This window comes from Phalacrocorax aristotelis, chromosome Z, assembly GCF_949628215.1.
Source record: "Phalacrocorax aristotelis chromosome Z, bGulAri2.1, whole genome shotgun sequence".
In the NCBI taxonomy this organism is placed as follows: domain Eukaryota; kingdom Metazoa; phylum Chordata; class Aves; order Suliformes; family Phalacrocoracidae; genus Phalacrocorax; species Phalacrocorax aristotelis.
In genome coordinates, this window is record NC_134311.1 from 43,716,502 (window position 1) to 43,742,966 (window position 26,465).

General features: G+C 40.4%; 1 protein-coding gene across 7 annotated transcripts in view; it reads right to left on the reverse strand.

Annotated features, from left to right (window-relative positions):
* TRPM6 (transient receptor potential cation channel subfamily M member 6) overlaps positions 1-26,465 on the reverse strand; it is a 96,514-nt gene that overhangs the window by 59,064 nt on the left and 10,985 nt on the right. Inside the window, exons 2-13 of one of the 7 annotated variants that reach the window (XM_075078126.1) lie at positions 24,397-24,476; positions 23,523-23,561; positions 15,808-15,988; positions 15,246-15,459; positions 14,287-14,411; positions 13,331-13,502; positions 11,357-11,531; positions 9,900-10,023; positions 7,538-7,610; positions 7,315-7,415; positions 3,778-3,912; positions 3,190-3,243 (exon numbers count right to left, since the gene is read on the reverse strand). In XM_075078126.1, coding sequence (XP_074934227.1) covers positions 3,190-3,243; positions 3,778-3,912; positions 7,315-7,415; positions 7,538-7,610; positions 9,900-10,023; positions 11,357-11,531; positions 13,331-13,502; positions 14,287-14,411; positions 15,246-15,459; positions 15,808-15,988; positions 23,523-23,561; positions 24,397-24,476 — 1,473 coding nt within the window. Of the gene's footprint in view, positions 1-3,189; positions 3,244-3,777; positions 3,913-7,314; positions 7,416-7,533; positions 7,611-9,899; positions 10,024-11,356; positions 11,532-13,330; positions 13,503-14,286; positions 14,412-15,245; positions 15,460-15,807; positions 15,989-22,136; positions 22,265-23,522; positions 23,562-24,396; positions 24,477-26,465 lie in introns of those variants that run through there. The other 6 variants (XM_075078127.1, XM_075078129.1, XM_075078133.1 and 3 more) reach the window with 6 other exon arrangements.

Genomic DNA, 26,465 nt, shown 5'->3' on the forward strand with positions numbered 1-26,465 from the left:
GCATGGTATGATTTGTTCATTGAACTAGTTCATTAATTAAAAATTAAGTGGATGAAGCAAGTATTTAGTGTTGTAGAGTAATTCCTGGGGACTGGTAATATCTTGTAGAGGCTAAAGACTCATGACAGATAGGACAGCTGCTGCACATGCATTAGCTGTACCTTCTGAGCGTCTCACCACTGCTGTTCAAAGCACTGTCCTCCAAGACACAAGGTTTCTGAAAAATTCTCAGAAGAACAGGTTATCTTCCATGCAGATTTTAAAGATTATTGGTAAAATCTTAAACCACAACTCTTGGAAGTGAAAAATGGGCCTGTACATAGATGGGATCAGAGGTGTTACATATTCCTAGTGATATATGCTTTTCAGGGTGTGAAAAGTAATTTTCTTCATTAGGCTGAGGTTTTTTTCAATGGACTTTAGTGGCAAGACTAAGTGTAGCCAGCTAAGGCCACGCAGCACTGGGAAACAGAAAGCATGAAGATGCTGAGCAGTCTGGGGCAAAAACACGTCTCACAGGATAGAGATTGCCAGCTCTGTCTTTGAGTTACACAAGTATTTCTGACTACCTATATTTCTAGATATTTCTCTGCACTAGAAAGTGCATTTTATCCTATCAGTGCTGACTCCAATGTATCTCCATTCAAATGCAGCAGCAGCAAAGCAGGTCATGCTAATGGAGAAAATATAGAATCATACTATCACAGAATCATTAAGGTTGAAAAAGACCTCTAGGATCATCAAGCCCAACCAACAACCCAGCACCACCAGGCCTCTTAAACCATGTCCCAGGTGCCATGCCTGCACACTTTTTGAACTCCTTCAGGGATAGTGACCATCTTTCTGGGCAGCCTGTTCCAATGCCTGACTACTCTTTCAGTAAAGACAGTTTTCCTAATATCCAATCTAAACCTCGCCCGATGCAGCTTGACACCGTTTCCTCTCGTTCTATCACTGGTGACCTGGGAGAAGAGACCAACACCCATCACCCATCTCACTACAACCTCCTTTCAGGTAGTCGTAGAGAATAATAAGGTCTCCCCTCAGCCTCCTCCACGCTAAACAACCCCAGTTCCCTCAACCTCTCCTCATAGGACTTGCTCTCCAGACCCTTCACCAGCTTCGTTACCCTTCTCATGACATGCTCTAGCACCTCAATGTCTTTCTTGTACTGAGGGGCCCAAAACTGAACACAGTGTTTGAGGTGCAGCCTCACCAGTGCTGAGTACAGGGGCACAATCACTTCCCTACTCCTGCTGGCCACACTATTCCTGATACAAGCCAGGATGCTGTTGGCCTTCTTGGCTACCTGGGCACACTGCTGGCTCATATTCAGCCAGCTGTTAACCGGTAACCCCAGGTCCTTCTCCACCAGGCAGCTTTCCAACCACTCTTCCCCAAGCCTGTAGCATTGCATGGGGCTGTTGTGACCAAAGTGCAGGACCAGGCACTTGGCCTTGTTAAACCTCATACAATTGGCCTTGGCCCATCAATCCAGCCTGTCCAGGTCCCTCTGTAGAGCCTTCCACCCTCAAGCAGATCGACACTCCCACCCAGCTTGGTTTCACCTGCAAACTTACTAAGGGTGCACTCGATCCCCTCATCCAGATCATTGATAATGATATTAAACAAGACTGGCCCCAACACTGAGCCCTGCGAAATCCTGCTCATGACTGGCTGTCCACTGGATTTGGCTCCATTTACCACAACTCTCTGAGCTCGGCCATCCAGCCAGTTTTTTACCCAGCAAAGAGCACACCTGTCCAAGACATAACCTGCCATCTTCTCTAGGAGGATGCTGTGGGAGACAGTGTCAAAGGCTTTGCTAAAGTCCAGGTAGGTAACATCCACAGCCTTTCCCTCATTCCATCCATATTCTGAAATCCATGGTCATATCACTCTGGTGACTGTCCTAGCTAGCTACTGTGTTATCATATTTAATAAGACTTCAACTGCACAACCGACTTACAGAACACTTATGCATACTCACAGAAGCTCAGGTGAAAAATCATTTTCAGCATTTGGACCTGTTTACAGGTCCCAAGGAAGTTTAGCTTACCCAATGGCATAGAAACTTTTGAAACTGTGCACCCATTTTCTACATAAATTCCAGAATCCATTTCAAGTGCCAAAAGCTTCCCTTTAGATCACACCCTGAGATTTTCCAGAGTGTTCTGAGACATAAATATGTCATAGGTTTCAGGAGATGGGTCATATCAAGGAGTAAATAATTTCAGTATCTGTGAGAAACATAGATTTCTCAGCCTGGAAAAGTTCAATGCATTTTCAACACTGAGATCTTCCAGATCTATCACATAAATTAGACTGCAAATGTGTCCATCAGTATGTAAAAGCACAGAAAATATCTTGCTATGGAGACCAGAATTCCCTACACCTATATACAGAACGGGATTGACATGAAAGTCATCCACAATAAGAAAATCATACCAGAAATCCCACTACTTGAGACCACAGAAGTATGCAAACAGTCAGACTCACAATTTTATTTTATCTTAGCATTCATACCCTGGAAAGAATTAGCCAATTAATCTAGTTTTGGATCTAGGCATCTCCTACAGTGGAGACCAGATGCAGAAAGAACAGCTCATCCCTTCCTGGCTAAGCAGTGCTGTGAGGTACAACAGATAACAGAAACATGAAATAACTGTGTAGCTAAATAAGAAGGCTGCCACTAAACTAACAGAGCCAGTGCTCCATGCAGTAGTCATCCACTGCCACCTTCTGTTCTCCTAGGCAATGCAGCACTTCAAAATAATATGTCTTGTCAAAATATGTTACTGCTCAACACCAAAATAATTTTTTAGCTTTGGGGAAAAAAAGAAAACCTTAAAGCAATGACCATAATTACTGCACTAATTCACAGAGTCTTTTGTACAATCACTTCATAATGTCACTCTAGAAACCTGAGATAGAAAGCCTGATCTACACAAACAGCTTAGCTTTGAAATTAAGGTACAGGACCCTTGGGAGCATTCAGTAGCAGTATGTTAGTTAATTGCTTAGGGGGATCAGTGGGATGACAATAAAACTAGCAGATATAGGAGTGTAGTAACAAACCCATCACCCCTATTGCTAGAATTCCCCTGTATTACCTAATAGCAGTGTGCCAGTGGACACTGAAGTTCTAAGCTACCATTTTTGCTCGCCAGCCTTTCCTATGTCTATTACCTGTTTCACATCTCGAACTAAGTGATGCAGAAGTAGATTTGATGGTCCTTGTTTCTGTGGTGTGAAAAGAAAAGACAGTGAACAAACATGCCACTCTACATTAGAAAATCAATATGGTAAAAGAAAGCAGCTAAAAGATCTTTGGGATAAGCTACTGTGATTCAGATTCTCCCCACTCAAACTCTCCCACAAACCTCTTCAAAAACTTTCAACACCAATCTACACCACCTCTACTATCTTAAATCTTGACATATTGTAGAATGAAGTTCGTATCCCTTTGGCTAAACAACCTACAAATTTCAGCAAGGCACGCACATATCACATACCAGATTAAAATCAGAACATATTTTTCATGAGCTTCAGGTGAGTACTCAGTCTGGTTCATGTCAATGAATTGAAAACAAAAAGCTGAGACACCAATCCAAAAATCCAACATTACAATAAAAAATTATCAAAACCTGTTAATTTAAATTTTTTTTTCAGAATGCTTCATAAAAATGTGGCCTAATTATCCATTCTCTTAAGCAAAAGAGTATTTTTTCTAGGCATTCTTATCTAAAGTTGTACACTGGGATTTCAAATACTCACTATATTGTAGAGTTCTTCCAAACGAGATATGGTAAGAAAACGGTGCATGTTCACTCCATGCTCTATTAACAGTTTCACAAAATCCACACGGTCCATCACTAAAGCATCCAGCATTGCCTGTTCCAAGGCACCAACCTCCAGAAGGACAGAGATGAAGGAAAAGCTTAGAAAATTATCATCTTCTTTTGGAAATAAATAAAACATTCCTGAACAGCTAGGGATCTCTTTATCACAATGATTGTCTTTACTTATATTTAAAGCACACAGTAAAAATGAAAAATATGCTGGTGAAAGCATCTGTGTAAAAAATCCAACAGATGGGGTAAAACTGAGTCTCCATAAACCCAATGTCTGTACAGACTTCTACAAATCTAACTTATAACCAGACTCTGATAATACCTTCCTTACTCTTTAGTTCACTTCAAGAAGCTAATGTATGATAATGCAAGGGGTGGAGGGAAGCCTTTCTTTTAAGACATATGACAAAAAACATTTTAAGGTACTGTATTTCAAGATCTCTCTATAGAACTTGAAGTTCTTTAAAGCAGACTTCTTTTCTTTTTCAGACACCACAAAGCAGAGCTCTAACTACAACAGCGTCCAAATAGTGAAAGCACTCCACTCACAGCACTTGCACAGAGCTCAGCAGGATTTCTACATGAAAAATAGTGAAGAAGTTGGACATATAAGGTTCATATAAATCCATAGAAAGACTTTCTGCAGAATACATGTGCACAGAAAAAGCAGCAGCGCGAGCAGAATGAGGACATTGGCACACTAATGGGGCAGATGCTAGTGCTAACTAGCACATGACGTTAGTCCTTTCCATGGATGTATTTACATTTGGTGGAAGTGATATTAAAAGATGCCCAATAAATGTTACAGATTTGTCACACGTGAAAAGAAAACTTGTGCAGTGTTCCTGAATTACTGGTGTTTCTTCCAGAATTATCTCAAAATGACCATTCTTGTATTAAATTTCCTCCAGCAGTCATTCCTTCCGCTGCCAGCGTGTCTAAAGAGGTTTAGACAGCAGTCTGGTAACTACTAGAACGACATTCTTTGTCATAAAGCCCATCTGACACTGAGTTGACATTTAAGCAGAAACATAGTTACAGCTGGTTACAATCTTTACCTTCTGAACGTGTAGGACCAGAGTTCTAGAAAGAAATGGCCACAATCTGTGCATAATTGTGCATGTTTCCTTAAAACACTTAAAAAAACCAGAAAAATACTAAGACTGCATGGACAATCACCTAAAAATTGCTGCCTAAATACCTGATTCAAAATTTGAACACACAACCACAATAACCATGCACAAACTGTAGACACTGACAATTGCAGGTCTGTCAGACCCTGAGAGTCAGAGGGCTGCTGCTCTTTAATTAATAAAGTAACAAAGTCAAAACCAAACTTTAAAACTGCGGTTGTGCATGTTGGGTTTTTTTTGTTTTGTTATTTTTTCTTCCTTCTTTACAATGCATGAATAAAATACTGTTCTTTAAGAATTTTTTGCTGTTTAGTCAAAACAAAAAATTTCAGGAATACATGTCATTCTAATTTTTGCTTGGAGAAGCAGCAAGACATGTAAGGCTTGTTTATTACGAGCTCTTTGCATCTTTCTTGAACGGGAGAACATACTCATTATTTGACAGTGACTTTTCATTCAAAATGGTGCTGAACAATTGCACTGAAATAGATATGAACAAGTACATAGATCTTTCTCAAATATATCAGAAGCAGATGACAATGACTAGGGGGACTGCCAGTGAATCTGTAAGGACAGAGGATGATCGAGTTATAAAAGAAACACACAAGGAGACAAGGCTATTGCAGAAATGGTAAATTAAGTCATTGCCTCACTGCTCACTACAGAACATGTTAGAAAAGGTCCTACATTAAAGCTTTACTTTACAGCAGACAAATCTGAGGAACTGTGTCAAATTGAATTGTCAGTAGAAAAGATTATAGAAGTAATCTGTAAAGTGGCAGCAAATTGTCAGGACCACCACCAGCTCTTAGGAGTTCCCAGGGAATGGAAGTACAGCTGAAACCAGCCCCTGTAACAGCAGAATGGAAGATGGTAGAAAATATGCCAATTGTTAAAAAAGACAAAGGAATGTACAAGTTGTCAAAGTATGCCATGTCAATACAGTTAAAACTTTCCAAGGACAGATATAATGAAACTACAATAAGGAATAGCAATAATAGCAACATGGGTAAATACAGTAGAGTAAGAGGAAGCAAGGCAGTTGTTTTGTAGAATGAAATCAGAACTCTGCCAGAATTTTGGCAGGGACAATGAGGATGAGGCTGTCCAACTGATACAGTACTTTTGTACTGTCTACTATCAAAAGCTTTTGCATCCCCATAAAAGCTTTTGATGGTGGCTTTTTTTGAAGGACTTCTAAACAAATTAATCTGTCACAAGGCAAAAGGTCCTCCAATTGTTTAATAACTGATCAAATGGTAGGGAAAAAGATAGTGGTGGGAGACCAAGAAAAACACACTTACTGAATACTGACTTGACAATACCTGCTGATGATACAAAAATGCTCATCATAATAAAACTGCTTGGGAAGAGGTGCAGAAAAATCTCATAATATGGGCTAACCAGCCAAAAAAGCAGGTGAAATTCAGTATTGGTAAATGTGAGATAATGTGCATTTGGGAAACAACCCTACCTGCACATTGGTCTTGAAATCAACTCAGGAAAATTGTTAATGGACATATCTTCTAAAAGCATGAATGTAGTTTGGATATAAGTTGGAAACAAGTAAAAAAGGCATACAGACGATTAGGAGTTCTACTTAGATGAATACAGAGTAATGCATAAAATAATATTATTTCAATAAATATCTCATTAAGAACTTGAATACTGGGTACAGTGCTGATCTGCTTATCCCAAAGGATGACTTTAAGACCTGGAAAAAGTACACAGAACAGCAGAGAAGATTGTCAGAAATATCGAAAAACTGAACAGAAAACTGAACACCTTGGGAAAGCCAGGAGTAAAGTGGCAGAGACTATACAATAGTTCTCTAAAATCTTCTGTGTCAAAGCAGCGGGGAGTAGGAAAATGTTATTGGTTTTTTTCTACACACATATAATCACAGAATCATTTAGGTTGGAAACGACCTTTAAGATCATCATGTCCAACATTAACCTAACACAGCCAAGTCCACCACTAAACCTTGTCCCTAAGCACCACATCTATATGGCTTTGAGGAATACATGTCCAGAAGGACCACTGAAACTGTTTGGAAAAGCTAGCAAAGAAAACTACAGCAATTTGAGATATCAACTCTTCTCTAGGGAAAGAAATGTTTTTTATTTTTCATCTGATGCACTCTGCATTTGTTGAATACTTTGCTATTTTAAGAATAATGCCTCTCCAACATCAAAGATGATTACTCCAGATGACTGACTCCAAGCATCAAATTATTCCTTAACCAAAACCTGAAAAATGCAAATCATGGAAAATTAGGCTTCATAATGAAGTGTAGAGCCACTGTGAAAATTAAAAGATAATAGTACCTTCCAGTGTTGTCCATAAACCAATATGTGTTTCTTGGCAATATCTAGCCGGTTCCAGGCCAAAGCCAAATCTAGCTGATCTGATGCAGACATATTTGTACCTAGGAAACAAAAGCAAAGGACCTAGCAGTTTTCACACATTGATGTAACTCCTTTACTTTGGAAAGGTAAGCCAATGGGACTGTATGTCAGATGAAAACAGGTCATATTCTTAGAGAGGTACCTTTCAAGACTGCAGTCAGGATTGCCAAATCAATGTCCTGCTGATCTTCTGACTCCGCATCAAAAATGGTTATCTGTTAGAATTGCAGAAGTATACTATTTGAGGTGAGGCAGAGAATTCTGTAGTTATTTCTTCTTGGTAAGGGCTGTGGTAGATTAAATCATGCCTATTTCAACACAAATAATGGCAAAGGCCCAGACATGATTTTCCTTTGTTTGAGACAGAAAATGTAGCATTTTGCTTTTTAATGCAATGGCATCCCAGGCAAACCAGCATCAATCTACTGCATAATAACATGTTTTGATTTCCTTTTGATTAGGCTTTAAAGCTGAGAAATGTAAAAATGCAACATGATTGATATCTACTCAGTTCTCAACTAGAAAACAGACACTCAGATAAAGTGAAACAGAAAGTAATAAATACATACTGGGTAGTTTCCGTCCTAGTGATCATTCCTACAATAGTCATTATTCCCATAACAAATAGTAGGTACTCCATCATATTTCAAAAGTTGTGGCAGACTGGTGATGTTCCCAGTGACTGGAAAAGGGGAAACATAACCCCCATTTTTAAAAAGACTAAAAAGGAAGACCCAGAGGCCTACAGGGTTGTCAGTCTCACCTCTGTGCCCAGCAAGATCATGGAGCAGATCCTCCTGGAAACTATACTAAGGCACATGGAAAACAGAGAGGTCACTGGTGACAGACAACATGGCTTCACTCAGGGCAAGTCATGCCTGACAAATTTGGTGGCCTTCTCTAACAGGGTTACAGCATTGGTGAATAAGGGAAGAGCGACTGCCATCATCTACCTGGACTTGTGCAAACCATTTGATAGTGTCATGCACAACATCCTTGTCTCTAAGATAGAGAGACATGGGTTTGATGGGTGGACAGCTCAGTGGATAAGAAATTGGCTGGATGGTAGCACTCAAAGAGTTGCGGTCAATGGCTCAATGACTGGGTGGAGACCAGTGACGAGTGCTGTCCCTCAGGGGTCCATACTGGGACCAGGATTATTTAACATCTGTGTCAGGGACACAGACAGTGGGATTGAGTGCACTCTCAGCAAGTTTGCAGATGACACCAAGCTGTGCAGTGTGGTTGGTACTCTAGAGGGAAGGGATGCCATCCACAAGGACCTTGATGGGCTACAGAGGTCAGCCCATGTGAGCCACATGAAGATCAACAAGGTTAATTATAAGGTCCTGCACATGGGTTGGGGCAATCCCAAGCACAAACACGGGCTGGGCAGACAATTAATTGAGAGCAACCCTGTGGAGAAGGACTCGGGGGTACAGGTGAATGAAAAACTGGACATAAGTTGGCAATGTGCGGTTGCATCCCATGCTGCACCAAAAGAAGCATGGCCAGCAGGTCAATGGAGGTGACCCTGCCACTCCGAGCTGCTCTTGTGAGACCCCGCCTGGAGTGCTGTGCTCAGTTTTTGGGCCCCCAGCATAAAAAAAGACATGGGGCTTCTTGAGCTGGTCCAGAGAAGGGCCACCAAGATGATCAGGTGGCTGGAGCACTCCCTGTATCAGGACAGGCTGAGAGAGCTTGAGTTGTTTAGCCTAGAGAAAAGACTCTGGGGAGACCTTATAGCAGCCTTCGGGTACTTAAAGAGAGCCTACAGAAAAGTTGAGGAGGGACTTTTTATCAAGTAGTGTAGTGATAGGACAAGGGGTAATGGTTTTAAACTGAAACAAGGTAGATTTAGATTAGAAATTAGGAAAAAATTCTTTACAGTGACGGTGGTGAGACACTGGAACAGACTGTCCAGAAAGGCTGTGGATGCCCCATCCCTGGAAGTGTTCAAGGCAAGGTTGGATGGGGTTTTGAGCAACCTGGCCCATGGCAGGGGGGTTGGAACTGGATGATTTTTGGGGTTGCTTCCAACCCAAGCTATTTCATGATTCTATGGTTCTACTTGCGAATGAGCACCTGAGCCGCTAAACACGCTAAACATTCTGTACTCAGAAACAACCTTTAACACAATTCTTTTATGAGTAGATGAATGAAGGGAAACATTTATAAATGAAAAATAAGACACTAGTAGAGAAGGAAAAAAGTAGGAATTACTTGATCTTTCCTGTGAAAACGAAGATGTCTGGCCTTTTACTAAAATCAGAAAGGCTGTCATTTCATAAGCAACCACTGGGACTGGAGATTTTGACTGAACAGGTTCTGTTCAGTCAGAACCAAATATATAAACTAGCACAGACACCTTTGTGTTATCCTTATATTAGAGATATCACCATTACTTCCGCAACTTCTGTGCCCATGCCAACCCACCACAGAAACAGCAAAAAAGATAACAGCAAATGAAGACATCCTAAACTCTGAGCGTGAAGCCCACTCACAGACTCTCTGTGCTCCATGCATTCCATCAGAATGTGAAACAGGTGACTGGACTGTTTCTGTCCCAAGCTAAATGTGTTTTGAATCATCACTAAGACCTCCTCCTTCACTTGAGGGTGCAGCTCCCTGGAAAACAGATATACAAGCAAAAATATTTTTAGCTATTTCTTACCAGCCCAAACGACACCTCAGCATAAGAGGAAACTTGTGCTAAGCAGAGACATATGCTATTATTTCTACCTCTCTATTGACTTATTCCTGCCTTCTTTCAACAAAACAAACCAAAGGTATCCCATAACATAAATTATTATTTACACAGGCATTATTTCTGACCATACATGTATACCACTGGAAATAGGACAAATGAAAAAGTTAACAATTTTCAAAAGATTATCCGTGAATATAGAGCTAAAAATCACCAAAAGTTTAGAAAACTTTTTCTCTATTTCAATAATCATATAGGGTTAAAATTAAATTCCTCATTATTTGTTCATTAGGCTTCATACCTCTCCCATCTTTTTTCCCATCAGTTATCTTTCTGTTAACCTTTTTATCTTATTTTCCTTTTCTTTTGAAATGGCAGGATTTTTTTAAAGATCAAAAATGAGGAAGAAAAGCAAGTGAAAGAAAAAGTTCTTAATACACTAGGGAAACATACCACTCCCTCCCAAAAATAATTAGAAAAGATAATAAATAAACCACTTAGAATATAAAGTTTATTAAATTGTTAATTTTTTTAATTGGAAAGAACCCAAGCCACCTTTCTAAAATTTTATTTTTTATTTAAAAAGCTGTTTTGACTTTGAAAAAATTCACAAAAACATTAATTGGTTATACAGGAAAAAAAAATATTTCCATTTTGGACATAAAATTTTCATCCAGGTAGGTTTAATAGATTCTGCAGCTGAGACTGCATTGGATAGGTGACATAAAGAGTTACAGCTAGATGAGGATGACAAATCTGGGTTACCATTGGGTAAACCAAAGCCAAAGTCAAGGAACCTTAGTCCTCCTCCTACCCCAGCCTGAGGCTCCTATAGCAACCAACCCCAGCCCTAGTTTCAAAAGCTTTGTGCAACCCAAATCCAAGCCCACTTACAGAATACTGATGGCAGGAAAAGGATTGAGTAGAAACCCAAGCAGGCACTCTGGGGTTACACAGCAGTGTCCCTCGCCAAAGGTGAGAAACATTACAATAACTCAAAATAGCTAGATGCAGTTTCTTTTTCCTCTTCAAAAAAGCCTTAGTAAATTTGGCAGAGTAAGTGTTTCAGCACTAGTTTGAGGCAGGGAAGGAAGAAATTCTGCTCTCACTTCACAGAAGTAAAAGCCAGCAAAAGACCATGGCAGGGTCATTATTAGAAGTATTAGAAATTATCTCAGTGGTTTTGAGACAGGCATTTTCAGGTCCCTCCCAGTATGACAGACAAAGCAGGAAGAGCATTATGTCACTACTCACCCTCTATCACCCGTGTGTTTGTGGGTAAAAGCCAGGATATCTGCAGCTCTGCCAGTGCCCTCATAGACCACCACGGGGACAGCTGGGCTGGCCCTCACGTACTCCCACACCATTAGGATCACACTGGGACCTCCTTCCACCACCAAACAAACTACAGGTACACCTTGGCCCATTCCTGTTTCAAAACACAACTAATCAGTTACAAACAGGTCTCAGTCACACAAAAAAATCAGAACATTTGGTAAATACTCATGAAGGAGTCTCCTAGATTGTTCAATGGAGAGGAAATCATGCTTTCACCACCCCTAATTTGACTTACACTTTTTAAGACTTTCACAGAACTACTGCAACCAGATCATAAAAACCATGAAAACCTTCTGATAAAATTCTAAGTGACCCTAGCACTGGAAGGAAGAAACATCCTTCAGAATATCCCTCTGCCCTTTATGATAGCTTTCACACACAAGGATGTTGATGGCGTTTGAAACGTCATTAATATCCATTTGTTTACCTACACACACAGAAAAGCAATCAGGCACTTCTTTATGGACTTTCTCAAGTTTTAAAGCAGCAGGGTGGGTTTTTTAACAATCCAAAATAAATTTTGAATAACATCCAATAGAAATGGAAAACCAACAGAAAGCCTGACTTGCAAAAACTCATAGCAAGAAAAGTTATAAAAGGCTGAGTAAGAAGCTCTAAATATGAACACATTAAATATTGGGTAAGTTTCTAATTTTGTAAATACTATAATGTGAGCAGGTAACGGAAACAACGATTCAATATCATAACTCTGCTTATTTCTTAACATACCTTAATATTAAATCACTGGGTAAGAGTGAACTTCCACAAATAATTTATACAATCTAATGCATAAAAAGAAATACTTGTCCTGGTTTCCGTTGAGATAGAGCTCATTATTTGTCGTTAAGTAGTGCTTACACTAATCAAGGACTTTTCCAGCTTCCCATGCTCTGCCAGGTGGACAAGCAGCCAGGAGGGAAGGGGGCACAGCCAGGACAGCTGACCCAAACTGGCCAAAGGGATATTACATACCATATGATGTCATGCTCAGTATATAAAGCTGGGGGAAGAAGGAAGTGGGGGAGCTTTCATAGTGATGGTGTTTGTGTCCCAAGTGACCATTATGCATGGTGGAGCCCTGCTTTCCTGGAGATGGCTGAACACCTGCCTGCCCATGGAAGGAGAGAATAAACTCCTTGTTTTGCTTTGCTTGTATGCATGGCTTTTGCTTTACCTATTAAACCGTCTTTACCTGATGCCATGAGTTTTCTCACTTCTACCCTTCTGATTCTCTCCCCCATCCTACAAGCAGGGAGTGAGCGAGCAGCTGGGATGTGCTTAGTTGCCGGCTGGTGTTAAACCACGACACTTATCTATGTAATACATATTTCATTCGTGATTTCTATACCATAACTCAGTTACTATATAGGCAAACAATGGAAGTTACGCAATCTGACTAACAAACATTGGCTGAAGGTATTCCTTTCACAACCAGTCTTTGTTTCTGTACCTGAGGAGGTCACTGGCTTGCAACACAGAAGAGTGATGAGGGTAACAGTAACGAACAGGGGAGAAAGATTCATACTCCACTGAATGTAACAATTTTTCCACGTAGCAAAATGCTGGGGAACTATCTAGTGCTGATATAGAGATGATGCAAAACTGCAAAGTGAGCAAATGCTTAATACTTACTAAATAATCTGAATCATTTAGATGTCTCTACAACTGAGAAACCAAAATGCAAGTTAGCCCAAATGCATAATACTTCTTAAAAATCCTGTCCTTTCACTTTCTTGATATATCAGAGTTCATGACATACAATTAAAGACTTTCAACCCCAGTGAAATCTGTGGCAAATGAAGATGTACAAGATGTAACAGGAAATGTGAAGTACCTCTACAACCTTTAGGACAGGTTTTCTGTCGTAAAGATGACCACAGCAGTACTCACTTGTGTGTATTTTCTGAAGTGATATGTACTTCTCCAAATTCCTCCTGAGCATCATTTCATTCCCATACTTGCCTACAGTCCCATCATCTGCCATTAGAAAATGAGAATGCATGCTGTTGAGGGTACTTAACTTGCTGAGTGGATTACCAAGAGTCTGGTACAGGCAAACTACCTAAGAAAACCAAAATAAAAAGATCTTCAAAGAAACCAACAAAGTATCACCATTTATGTTGCCTCACTTGTATGTATTTCTTCATTATATTGTGAGCTCCTAAAAGTCTCCATCACGCTTTTAGCTGCTTTGCTCAAACATGGGTTTTCATTTGATTCTTAACAGCAACAAAGCGACAATTAATACCACCAAAAGCATTTCTGATTAGGCTTGCAGTCCTTAGGCAAAGTTACTGCCTGCTTTTCTTTGCCACAGGTGAAACACCATGGCATATTTTTCCTGCGCGTATTCCCATCAAAAACATGTATGTGAGGTACCATTTATCAGGAATCATTTCACCTTACTTGTCGAGTATTTTTAGACAATTATGTAGATTGTGCCCTCACATTGGAACACACATATAGTTCTAGTTTATGAATAAAAATCATGCATATTATTAGCCTGTTTGTGTATACCATTAAACTAATTGCTCATTCTGAATCACATGATCATAGAAACACATCACTTGCAACCACAAGAAAGTTGCCTCATTAACTACGAAATTTCAAAAAGGAATGGCAATTTCCTGTAAGAAAATAAATATTTTAAAACCATTTACATACAAAAAGCAAAACACAGTGCCTCAACATGCCACAGAATTCTACTGCTGAGCAAACCCTAAGTCTCTATTACTGAGCTAAAATATGAAACAGTGAAATGAAGCAAGCAGAAAATAAAGTATGCAAGAAAGCTACAACATCCCCTGAACATGAAAGCTTTTATTACTAAAACATGTCCAACTCACATCTTTTCCAATGAGATCCCTCTGGTTCTCAATGATACCCCATGGAGGAATCCCAACAGCACAGATCTTTCTCAGGTGTGGTGAAGCACGGCCTTTCAGCGCATCCCCCACATGCCTGGACACTCCTAACAGATAATTAAATCATCATTTTTCTCCTACATTCCAAGACCTGCTACAGGACATAAGTGAAAGGGCTTCCCATCATTTAATTTATTCTATGGTTGTGTTTAACCTGAAACAAACCATCCTACCCCTCTTGTATATTTGATGTACACTGCAGGAACTATAAGGCTTATACATAATGCATCAATGATTCAAACTCAACACATATTTGTAATTTATAATACTCATATATGCTGCTAGTGGTGCTTTCTACCTCTAGCAAATCTTTTGGTTTTTTACTTAAATGCACAGAACAGTTCTCGTGTAAGGTCACCACATTGAATAAAAGCTAAACAAGTTTCAGTGCTGTGGCTCACTGACCCCCTCAGTTTTTGAGAATAGTCTACAGGGAGTTTCAGATACCAATAGGCTAATTAATGGATTATCGTAATTCAAAACTTTCTTAATTATAAAACACAAGTTAAATTTAGATTTGAAAACTGTCCAGAAACACCAATCAGAGTCCTCAGAACCTAAACATGTTAACGAAACAGATAAAATTGAGTGCAGGTAAGTTCTGGTTATCTACTATCAGTGTTTCTTATTACACGCAGAATACCCTGCTCTTTAATTAAAAAAAAAAATAAATTAAAAAACAGTCAGAATGTCTGACAACAGCAGAGGAATGTGATGTCACCCTTTGAATTATGCATTGTTCCTTGGAGGGAAGCTTTATTTTGAGCTAATATATCACAAATTATCAGACAATTTCATTATATTTGCTCAGAATGTATATGGTTGTATGCAGAGTAAGAACACCAGAGGAAGACTGAAATAAAGAAAGGTAACTACACTACCGCTGTTGATGCCTTCTGTAATTATCCATGCTCCTGTAGTCTCAGCAGCCTTCACCAATCCTTTGCTGAACACCTGCTTGACCTTCGAGGGAAGCCTGAAATTCTGAATGCCTCCATGAACAGAGATCACTAGCTTTGGCAACTCCATCTGCCATTCTTTAACCATGAGGTACAACAGCTGATCCAAGCTGCTATCATAAGAGAGTCTAATATACTGGAAGAAATAATAATTGGTAAAATAAACCATACTCCAGGAGAAGGAACTGCAACATCTTACAAAATTCTGAGCATTAATGTCTTACAGATTTTGCGCAGGATTCGAATTTTCACAATACCACTAATGTGATAGCACAAAAATACATCAATGAGCAATACAGATAGCAAGACAGACTATGCTTAGTTGCAGTGAAGGTCAATGTAAAAATACCATACACACACTCTAACCTGACTTACTTTTAGATTCCCCTGCTCTCTTAAGGCAAAATCTGATATTCACCCAGAACCACTTTTTGTCTTTCTTATGCTGAAATCATAAAAAGAAGGTGGACATATCAACTATTACCTTGGCATGGTAAGTGTGATCTCCATCTTGAAAATTGATTGTACCAAATGCATCTGTTGGACTTGTCTTTGTGTGTCTTTGCACAGACCATTCTCCATCATCTCTCTGTGGGGCAGCCTGACAAACAGGCCAGCTATAGTCTACTCCTGGGTGATCTCCAATCAGCCGTCCACAGCAACATCTCACATTAAAAATAAAGACATTATTTTATATCAAACACATTTGCATGCAACTCTAGGATCTTCATCAGAATAGTCCAAATAGTTTTTCTACACAGAAGGATATTGTAGCTTGCTGACATGGAATATAATAAAAATTCAGTCAGCTGAAAAAATCTCAACAATAGCAAAATGACATTGAATTAAATCATAAGTATGTTTTGTTGAATACAGAATTTGTTCTTTACCTAAGGAACACTAAAAACAGTTGGGGGATTGGACTAGTTGATCTTCAAAGGTCCCTTCCAACACAAACCATGCTGTGATTCTGTGTGACTCTGTAACAGTTCAGAAGTCCCATATAGCAATTCTGACTCAAACAATGCAGCTCAGATTTCCGGGTCTTGTACGTGAGATTTCAGAGGATGATCTTAGGACACCAAGGTTTGCTACAGTTATTATCACACGTTATTCTAGATTTAGGAGTTACCATCATTAATCAGAAGGAGAGGAGCAATCCTCGGTCTAGAGAAAACTTCAGGGTGACCTTTATACTAATCCTTGGACGCCAGGAAAATGAATATAAAAAATAAATGGATTGAAGTGGACTGTTAAGTGAAATTTAGCAGAAGCTCAGTCAGCATTAAAGGTTTGCAACTGGATGAATAATCCAGACTCCAAATTCAATCACTATTACTGTTATATAGACTTCGACAGGCTCCAGACTCTTCTACAGGATTAACTTCAATGTAATTTATACTGACATCTGACAGTCCAGTTTTCCTTTAGACATTTCAGAAGCTAATAAATCCTGGCAAATGGAGATAAATTCTTCACTTAAGATACCAAACAGCCTCCAGCAACCCAAACTCAATGACTGCCTTGGGACTCAGATGTATTACCTGTGGATCTAGGGGCAGGTTAGATGTAAACATCTGCAAAACCCTGAAAAGGTACATTCAGAAAGAGAGTTTTCTGTGGACATGAGAGAGAGCTAACTGGTGAAACAGAAATAGATTAAAAATAACAAACAAACCAACCCCAAAACAACCCTAAGCAAATTAAGGAAGTGAACTGCTTTAGAAAGGCACTTTTTAGTACCCAGAAACCATGAAATTTTGTTTGCACTCCAGTTTTTCAACACAGGCAAATTACATCTGATTGATTCAATGCTCTGCAAAAGCAGACCAGAGAAGGAAGCCTTCCATGCTCTTGGGGAATTAATAACTCAATTAAACAATCTTATTCAGTGGAGAATTAAACAGCTGTAGAAGCCTAGCACTGCAGAAAAAACAAGCTCTATTGTCACACGTATGATGATGGTCAGCTAGAAGTCAGAAGGCAACAGGGACTCCTGATATTCAGTAGTCCAAATTTTTTTCAAGCTACTTCAACACTGTCCTGGTTTTGGCTGGGATGGAGTTAATTTTCTTCCTAGTAGCTGGTACAGCGCTGTGTTTTGGGTTTAGGATTGGAATAATGTTGATAACACATTCATGGTTTTAGTTGTTGCTAAGTAGTGCTTACATTAGTCAAGGATTTTTCAGCTTCTCGTGCCCTGCCAGCGAGAAGCTGGGAGTGGACAGGGCACAGCCAGGACAGCTGACCCAAACTGGCCAAAGGGGTAGTCCATATCATATGACCTCATGCTCAGTATATAAACTGGGGGAGTTGGTCAAGGGGACAGCCACCATGGTTTGGAGACTGATTGGGTGTCAGTTGGCAGGTGGTGAGCAATTGCATTATGCATCACTTACTTTGTATATTATTTTACCATTATTATTATTATTAATTATTATTATTATTTTCCCTTCCTTTTCTGTCCTATTAAACTGTCTTTATCTCAACCCATAAATTTTGCTTTTTTTTACCCTGATCCTCTTCCTCATCCCACTGCCAGGGGCGGGGAGAGTGAGAGAATGCCTTTGTGGTGTTTAGCTGCTTGCCAGGTTAAACCACAACCACCTACACCTTTTCCCCAGCTGAGACAAATAGGAAGGTATCACAAAAATCCAGGGACTTGCCAGAAAGAAGTCGGGCATGCGCTCACAACTGAATCCTGGAAAAATGAAGAAATTATCTAGCTGAGGAGCAAAAAAGCTTTACAATGGGGTTTTTATTGCCAAGTTACTCTAACTAGAAGTATTGCCTCGTCTGGCTCACTGCATGACTCTACAACCATTTGCACTGTGGTGGTGGCAGAAAAAACCACAGGGATTACAAGAGAGGGCACAGGAGTTGTGGAAACTAACTATTGATCTAGGGACCTCATTCTGATGACCTCAAAAGCAAAACCCATTTTAATTTTGACTCCTCATAGGCAAACAAAGACATGCAGGTCAAGGCTCATGAACTACACAAAAAGTATCCAAGCTAAAACTTGGAGAATAAGCTAGGCACACTAAGTCCCTTACAAATATAAAATTAAAAGACTATTTCAGAAGACTGGGAGGGATCAGCACACATGGAAGATCGTTGCTGACATCACGTTGTCAAATAACATATGGACTCAGAATTCACACTCAGAGTTGCTGTAGAGACATATCTAAACTAAAAGTGTTTCAGAGCAATGTAGCTGCAAAGCTGATAGCACAAGGGAAGCAGATTTGGGTAAGATCTGTCCACAAAGAGTACAAGGCCAATAACTATACTTGATTAAGACTCCCCCTGCATACCTCAAAGGAAGGACCAGAAGGAAGAGACCACTTTGATTTTATTATTGGTCTTCAGAGGACAAATTTCTCTGCAGCTGAGCTATCAGCCTCTTTACTCCAGTTTTTTCTGCTTGCTTTTTGGAGACTCCCCAGGGCAAGAGACAGCAAATGTCAGGAAAAGAATTGATCTTTAGATGAAAGATGAGAAAAAACATAGATCCCTATTATTCCTTGATCCTGAAAGTATCTTTTGGTCACCGTACTCCTTGAGTGGTCTCACAATAATAAGACCTTTCATCCAGGAGTCATTCTGAAAGACACAGAACCAAGAGTAGACCCAACTAAATACTACAATACCTTACATTACTCACTTAGATACCACATTACACCTTCTGACTCAGCAAATACCAGTGCTTGGAAGGACAGCACTGAAAAGCAATCAGGCTCATCATCAATGGATTACATATTCTAAAATCTGAATTAATTTCAGCCCATCATCAAAATTTGAGTATAGAATGACTATCTATCTCATACATTACTGTTCCATACAGGGTCACATCAGCAGCTCCCCCTAGAGCAGCAAGAGCCAGAGCTACCTGCCTTTTCAAAGCTGAGATCCTATAGAAAGGAACTAACCATCCAACCAGACGAATCAGTAGGGTAACTTTGAAACTGAGAGGCCCAATGAACACTGAACTATTTTAGTAATTAACATAATTTGCACTACATACTTAATGTTTACATGTAAATGCACCCAGAGGTAAACTACACTCAAACCAGCTCAGTTACGCTGAGTAGGCAGCAGCAGAACTGCACATAGATCTAAAACACAAGTGTGCAGGGTACATGCAGCTGCTTTTACCTCAGAGATTACCACAGCAAGAGGTACAAACTCCAAAGTTCTGATATTTCCCAAATGGCTCATGCTCTGCTCCAAGCTGGCATGCTCACTCACTCTAGACTTCTAGCAGGAAGGGACAAAGTACTAAGGACTCCTGAGCTACCTGGGAGGTCAAAAGCCAAGACTAAGAGGATTTCAGAAAGGTTGACAAAACTGAAGCAGTACATTACAAAGAGCTGCTTGGTATTTTTTCTGTGAAGTTTTGTGCTGTGTGCACAGTGACAGGGCTCAAGGAGAAGAGCTACCAGGCAGAGATGATGGTCTAGTCAGGGATCACGCAGGAGCACTCGTCCCTGGGAGCTGTCATCAGGCTGCACCCCAGGGTGCTGAGGGAGGTGGCTGATGTCCTTGTGCAGCTCTTCTCCATCAGCTCTCAAAGGTCATGGAGATCAGGGAGATCCCCAACAAGATGGAGAAAGGCAAATGTCACACCTGCCTTCAAGAAAGGGCAAAAGCTACCCTGAGGAACCACAGGCCCCAGATAAAATCAAGGAGTGAGACTCCAGGAGCCCACGTCTGTGCACAGCAGGGAGAAGACAGTGACAGGGAGCGGTCAGCAAGGATTTACCAAAGGTAAATCACATCTGACCCACCTGATTGCCTTCCTGCAACAAAATCGTGGGGATGAGAAGAGAACAGCAGATGCCATCTACCTCCACTCTAGCCAGGCTTTTGGCACTGTCTGCCCCAATATTCTTGTACCTGAGCTGTGACATTTTGGACGTGTTGGCGGGTGAGGACCTGGCTAGGTGGTGGGCTCACAGGGTGGTGGTTATGCATCAGATGCTGCCTGGATGCCTGTATCAAGTGGAGTCCTGCAGGGTCTGTGTGGGACCTGTCCTGTTCAGCATCTCCATGAGTATCCCAGAGGAGGGGTTGGAGGGTGCGTGCAGCCCTGGGGAGCGGGCAGCTCTGGGGCATAACCCTGGGTGCTGGTGGGCAGCAAGCTGAGCCAGGGCCACCTGTGTGCCTGGGCAGCAGCAAGTGACAGCGGTGCCTGGGGTGGTGTGAGCAGGACATGGCCCGAGGGCCAGGGGAGGGCAGGGACTGTCCCCTCTGCTTGGTCCTTGTCAGACCCTGTCTGGGTACTGACTTCAGTTTGGGTCCCCAACACAGAATAGATACCAGCAAACTGGAGGGACTTCAGGGGAGAGTGACCATCCTGATGATGGATGGTGCACCTGGAGCCCTTGCCTTCTGAGAAGAGTGGTCATTTTGGGGGCATCCAACAGCATCCTCAGCAGTGACTGGAAGGGATGGAGGAGACACAGACAGGCTCTTCACAGTGGTGCATGGCAGAAAGGCAAAAGGCAGCAACACAAGCTGAAATGCAAGAGGCTCAGGCTGGAGATAAGGGGAAGACTTTTTCCCTAGGAGGACAGCACAGCAGTGGAGCTGGGCCCTGAGGAAGGTGGTCTCTCTCTGGCCTTGTGAGTTTCACACCCTGACTGGATGGAGACCTGAGCAGCCCTGTCTGAACTCCCCCAGCTGAGCCTGCTCTGGGCAGCGCCTGGGACTGGACACCTCCCCAGGTCCCTGCCAGCCTGCGTTATCCTGTGATCATATGAATACATCATAGGCATTGATTCAAAGTGTCTCTGCAATGACTTTACTTTTTTTGCCTCAGAGGCTCACAAAGCTACTAGTGAAGGAGGGAGCAATGTCAGCAACACAAAAGCAGACTCCTGGAAGAGTCACACTTTGAGAAACAAGGGGAATCCTGGAGGGTTGACACTGAGATGAAAGTAACTGCAGTAGCCAAATTACAAAATCTGATGCCCTAGCAGGCAGCTTTTTAGAGACTGCATCCAAATAATATGCCTAAAAGGTCAGATACAGAGACAATTTGTGAGAACATCTCAGATGTGTAAGGATGCTGAAGTCTGGCACAGCATTCCTGAATATTCATGCAGTGCGATCAGTCTAGGTGCTGTCCAGGATGAGTTTGTGAGCACTGCGCTGAAGGGTAAATAGAGGCCATTTCAACACACCAGGGAAGCATGGACAAAGGTGCCAGTTATTTACTCAAATTTGATTAGCAACTACTAAATGGAGTTATTCTACTTAGTATCAGCAAATAGTTGCATAACCAACTCATAAACTGTTTGCAAACCTTGGAAGTTCTCTGCAAGTAAGAAATCATTAACAGATTTCATTTGCCTACAATATTAGTTCAAATTACAGTAGCCATCAAGTACTTTCACATCACTTTTGGACTGTTGTGGAAAATTACAGATCTCAGGAGGACCAAAACCTGTTTCATTGCTGATCTAATAAACACAATATAACCAGTTGTAACACTCGTGAAAATTATTTCCCCTTGTTAGGAACAGAAATTTTCTCTAGAACAAAGCTCTGGGTACACCTTCAGATATACAAGAAGACAAGAACAGTTAACATTTGGGAAAATGTACTTGCAAAATAATGGCTTACTGAAATGAACACCAGACACCCACACACATTATGCATATATAGACAGACCGACAAATAGGATTCACAGGAATTTAAAACAGCATGAAAATGCTCAACGAAAAGTGAAAGAAACAACAAGATAAAAAAAACCACAATGGTACAGAATGCCTTTCAGAGAAAGGTGAAAGAAAAAAACATACCCACCCTATGGGGTGCACATTTCCGGTTTCTCTTCCTTCCTCTCACACTAAAGTATTCACATTCATGCAGCTAAACCGTGCTTGATTAGGAGGCTTATCTGGTGGAAACCTAATGTTGGTCTGGTTTTCCACACCCCCAGGTTAATCTTCATACCCGTGAGCTTCCCAGACCAAGTAACAACATGGTCACTCTCCAAAAAGAAGTGGGAGGACTGCAGAACTGCTGTAGTCTCGATTTAGAGGGGTTAAACCACCATATTTTGAAGGACAAGTTACTCCAGCGTAGATACCCATGTGGGTATTTGCAGGTTAGCAGGACGCATTAAAATTGTCCTTGCATTTCTACTTCCACAACACTTGCAAAAATCTTTGAATCTCTACTCTTCTGCTCTAAAGCAAAATAAACATGCGACCATTCCCTCAAATGCCACACAGATAATTTTCCTTACTTACAAGGCCAACACCATTCTGTTTATCGGCCTTTTGCAGTGATGTGATTTCAAGGGGTAACTCATTTGTTGTTTGGAAAATGTAACTCTTGTTTCACGCAAAATAAAATGTGAAGCATAATGAAAAAGCAAATAACCATGCTTGTGCAGGTGACAGTCCTAGTTAGTACCAGCTTGCTAGTTGTTAGTTATTGGAAACTCATTGTTTTCTGTTGCTTCAGCCTTCAGAGGCCTTTAACACAAAAAAAAATGTCAAGGAAAGTTAAAAATTTCTGTTCCGACACCTGATAATTTATTATCATAACCATACAGTATTGAAACCTGTTTGGGAACACCAGCTGAACAAAAAATGTTGGATGGAAAACAACTAATTAATACAAGCCATAAAATACTAGCTGTCTGAAAAACAAACACAAGTTAAAAGCACCAAAGGGATGCAACTTTTGTTGTTCATCTTCCCTAAAGTGGGACTCAGAACACCCACTGCAAAGAAAATTAAAAAGTCTTCAGAAAACCTATCATCAGGAATGTTTCTATTATGATTTGTCTTCTCCCTCTACTTTATTCTTCCTTTTTCCATAGTTCTTATAGTTCTCCATTGCTTTCATCTCACTGTCCTTCATATCACCTGGGTTATAGATGGAACTGCCTCCCATTTAAAGGCACATTTCTGTCTTCCATTCCTCAGGAGAAGATTAAGACAAACTCATCCACACAAAATATTTGGATACAATTTTCTATTGCAAATAAATTAAAGGTTATCATACAATTTATTTTTACCCAGATTTATGCTAAACATTCTCCAGCACACCCCCAGAAATGCTGCTCTGACAATATAAGAGGAAGGTTATTTTTGTTGTCATTACTTCCTTGACTAGGAATGCGCATTGCTAACTTTAGGTCATTATAAAAATCATAGATATATACTTATGCACACCTACCTGATTAAATTCTGGCACACCTGGCATCCTGCAGGACATCTGTGACAAAAGATGGATAATTAATATATGCTTGTATAAATGAAAACATCTGTAATGGTATTCATAAAATATCAATTCACCTGTGAAAAAACTCTCACCCACAGCATGAAAGGCTATGCTCTTCTGCACTCACACCTAGAAGATTTACTGGGTAACTTCAGTGGTTTGTTTTACATCTCAGACTGTATGTCAAATCTGCACTTCATAGATGAGTTATCTGTCTTAGCTACTCTACATATCCATGTGTTCAAAACAATATGATCAAACTTACAAATTTACATCATTGGAATGCGATCTCAACAAGTTTATTTAGGCAACACCATCCACTAGATTACACAATCTGGAATGTCAAATTATGTTTGCTTTCTCGGGTCCTAAAACATGGGCTGAGGATTTGATCTTTTCCTTACTCTTTTCACACTCTAGGCCAGGCTGAGCAGAAACCTCTATCTCAGAAGGCTGTGATCAGCAGCAAGTGTTATTCTGAGAAAGGGAGAAGATGGTGGTACAGGATTAAGAATTCCTGTGCAGCAGTAACTCCAGGTAACTCAGTCTCTCAAATGGATGCCATACCACAGTTTTGATTATTGGACTAAAAGCAGCACATCTAGGAAGCATAGGAAGGTCAATTGTTGCCAATTTCTAATTCAAACGATCAGCCTCATTTAAAATGTACTGGTGACAGTATCTATCAAAACCAGTAAATACCAGCAATCACCAACCAGGGCATTGTAAAACTGCAAAGAAATTCACCCAAGCTACACACAATGCCCATAAAAAATTATTCTGATTATTTCTAAATGTAACAGAAAGAAAGTGAAATTCATTGTTTTACCTGTGAGGATCTTTTGAACTGGAAATAATATGTGCACATTCTCTTTTACTGAAGGCCTCTTCGATCCAAGATCTGGGGGACTGAAAAGACATTTCAAACATAATTACATTCCTGAACTTAAGAACATAATGCCAAAAATTGCTCTATAACATCTACACGGCTGTATATGCATAACACATAACTCAGAACAATTCCCATCACTATGTTAGACAAAACAAGACACTATAAGCTGAAGCTAGAGCTTCAAGCAGTCCTAGCTCTTCACCCCCAAGTTTTACATAGCTCCACATTAGATATCTGGGACTAAATTTAGTCAACACTGGAAGCAAATGATTTTTTCCTGTCATCAAAGAGAACTACCCCCCCAATGAAACACACAATAGACATATTTTATCATAAAGAATAAAAACAAGTATACTGACCATTATTGTCCCATTGTTTCTCAAGTTCATCTCACTCTCTGTCTACCTATTGTCTACCTTATCATAGACAGAAAGCTCTCTAGGACACGGCACAGTAGGACCCTAGTTTACGATTAGGCATACAAGGCAAACAGTAATCAAATAATAAACACTGACTCCTTTTTCAGTCCTCATGTTTAAAAATGATTGCTCCTCTGCAAAATATCAACACTGTAAAAGTACTTATGGTAAGTACTTGTCTCCATACTTCTTTGTACAATGACTTAGAAAAGAATTAAATTAATGAGAATGCCAGTAATTCAACTTATTAGGAGTGCTACTGGGAGCATTTTATGGGAGTTCAGCAATAATTCTTATGAAAGAGAATACCGCTCTCATCTCCTGAATGGAATTATGATCCTTAATAAAGCAGGCCTGTCTAAGGTTTTTTACTTCAGCTTCACATCCCTAAATACCACTGCATAATCTCCCAGCCTGTCACACAGTTATGGAGGGCAATGAGCTACCTGAGTGAACTATCAGCTTGTCTGCAGGTGGGGACCCAGATTCCACCCATTGGGAGTCCTACCTTTGGTTTTACAGTACTCTAAAACAGGCCCCCACTGACAAAGATGAAAGAGATCATTAAAAAGCAGTTTGCTGGTATTGGTGTGCACGAATATTCTTCTGGGATGAACTAATTGAATTGTGTCTCGTTGAGCTTCAAATGAAGGAGTAACAGTGTGGAAGACCCTCAGGGCTGGAGAGGGCACAGGCAGGCAAGAAAATTAATTATCTTAGAAAGACACCTATTGAAGACAAGGTGCAAAAATTAAATCCAGAGAAAAACCTTGGAAACAGTGAAGCAAATTTCATTACCCAAGGGCAGGTAGGAACTTCTCTCAAAAACCTTTTGTTAGTATTCTTGTTAGCAATCAGTTTTGTTTCACACTTCCTAAACCACTTTATTCTTGTTGTTTGAGATACCAAGTAAACACTGAAATACCCTGGGACTCCCATTACAGTTTCTGGTAGATGGTTTTCAATGAGAATTAGGGAACAAAAAGTCTCGTTAAGTTATGGGATGCCTTGGATAAGAATGAACTTTACTAAACTTTTCATTAACAGGAAAGGGTATAACAGAATGGTCAATAGGTTGACAAGCCCTACAGCATTGCTTAGCCTTGTGAGAGAAGAACAACATCCAACTGCTGTCACTTTAATTTAGTAACAGTACTATTAGTTTAAAGTAATTTTGAGGAGGCTGTTGGCATTGCATAGTCTCAGGTAACTTACCTTGAGCTACTTTACCTCTAGCAAGACATATTCTAGAAATCAAGAATTACCTGGGTATCTTTCCAGGTGTGAAGGCCATCACTGGAGATCAACAGCCCAGTGTAACAGGGAAGCATTGCATCAGCCTAGGCACCAACAGCAAAACATGCTGCCGGCTGAGCAAGGCACTAGCACTCAGCTAATCCATATGTGATTACACTTGAAAAGGGGTGTCAAAGACATTTTTACCCCCAAAGCTCAGTGTTCCTCATCAGAAAGTTACACAATACAAGATAAAACACAAATCAGTAATTTCAAATGGGGGAGAGGTCATCTGGTACACAACAGCTGTTTGGTGTGGTTATTTCAAACCAAAATATAACTTACAGTCCT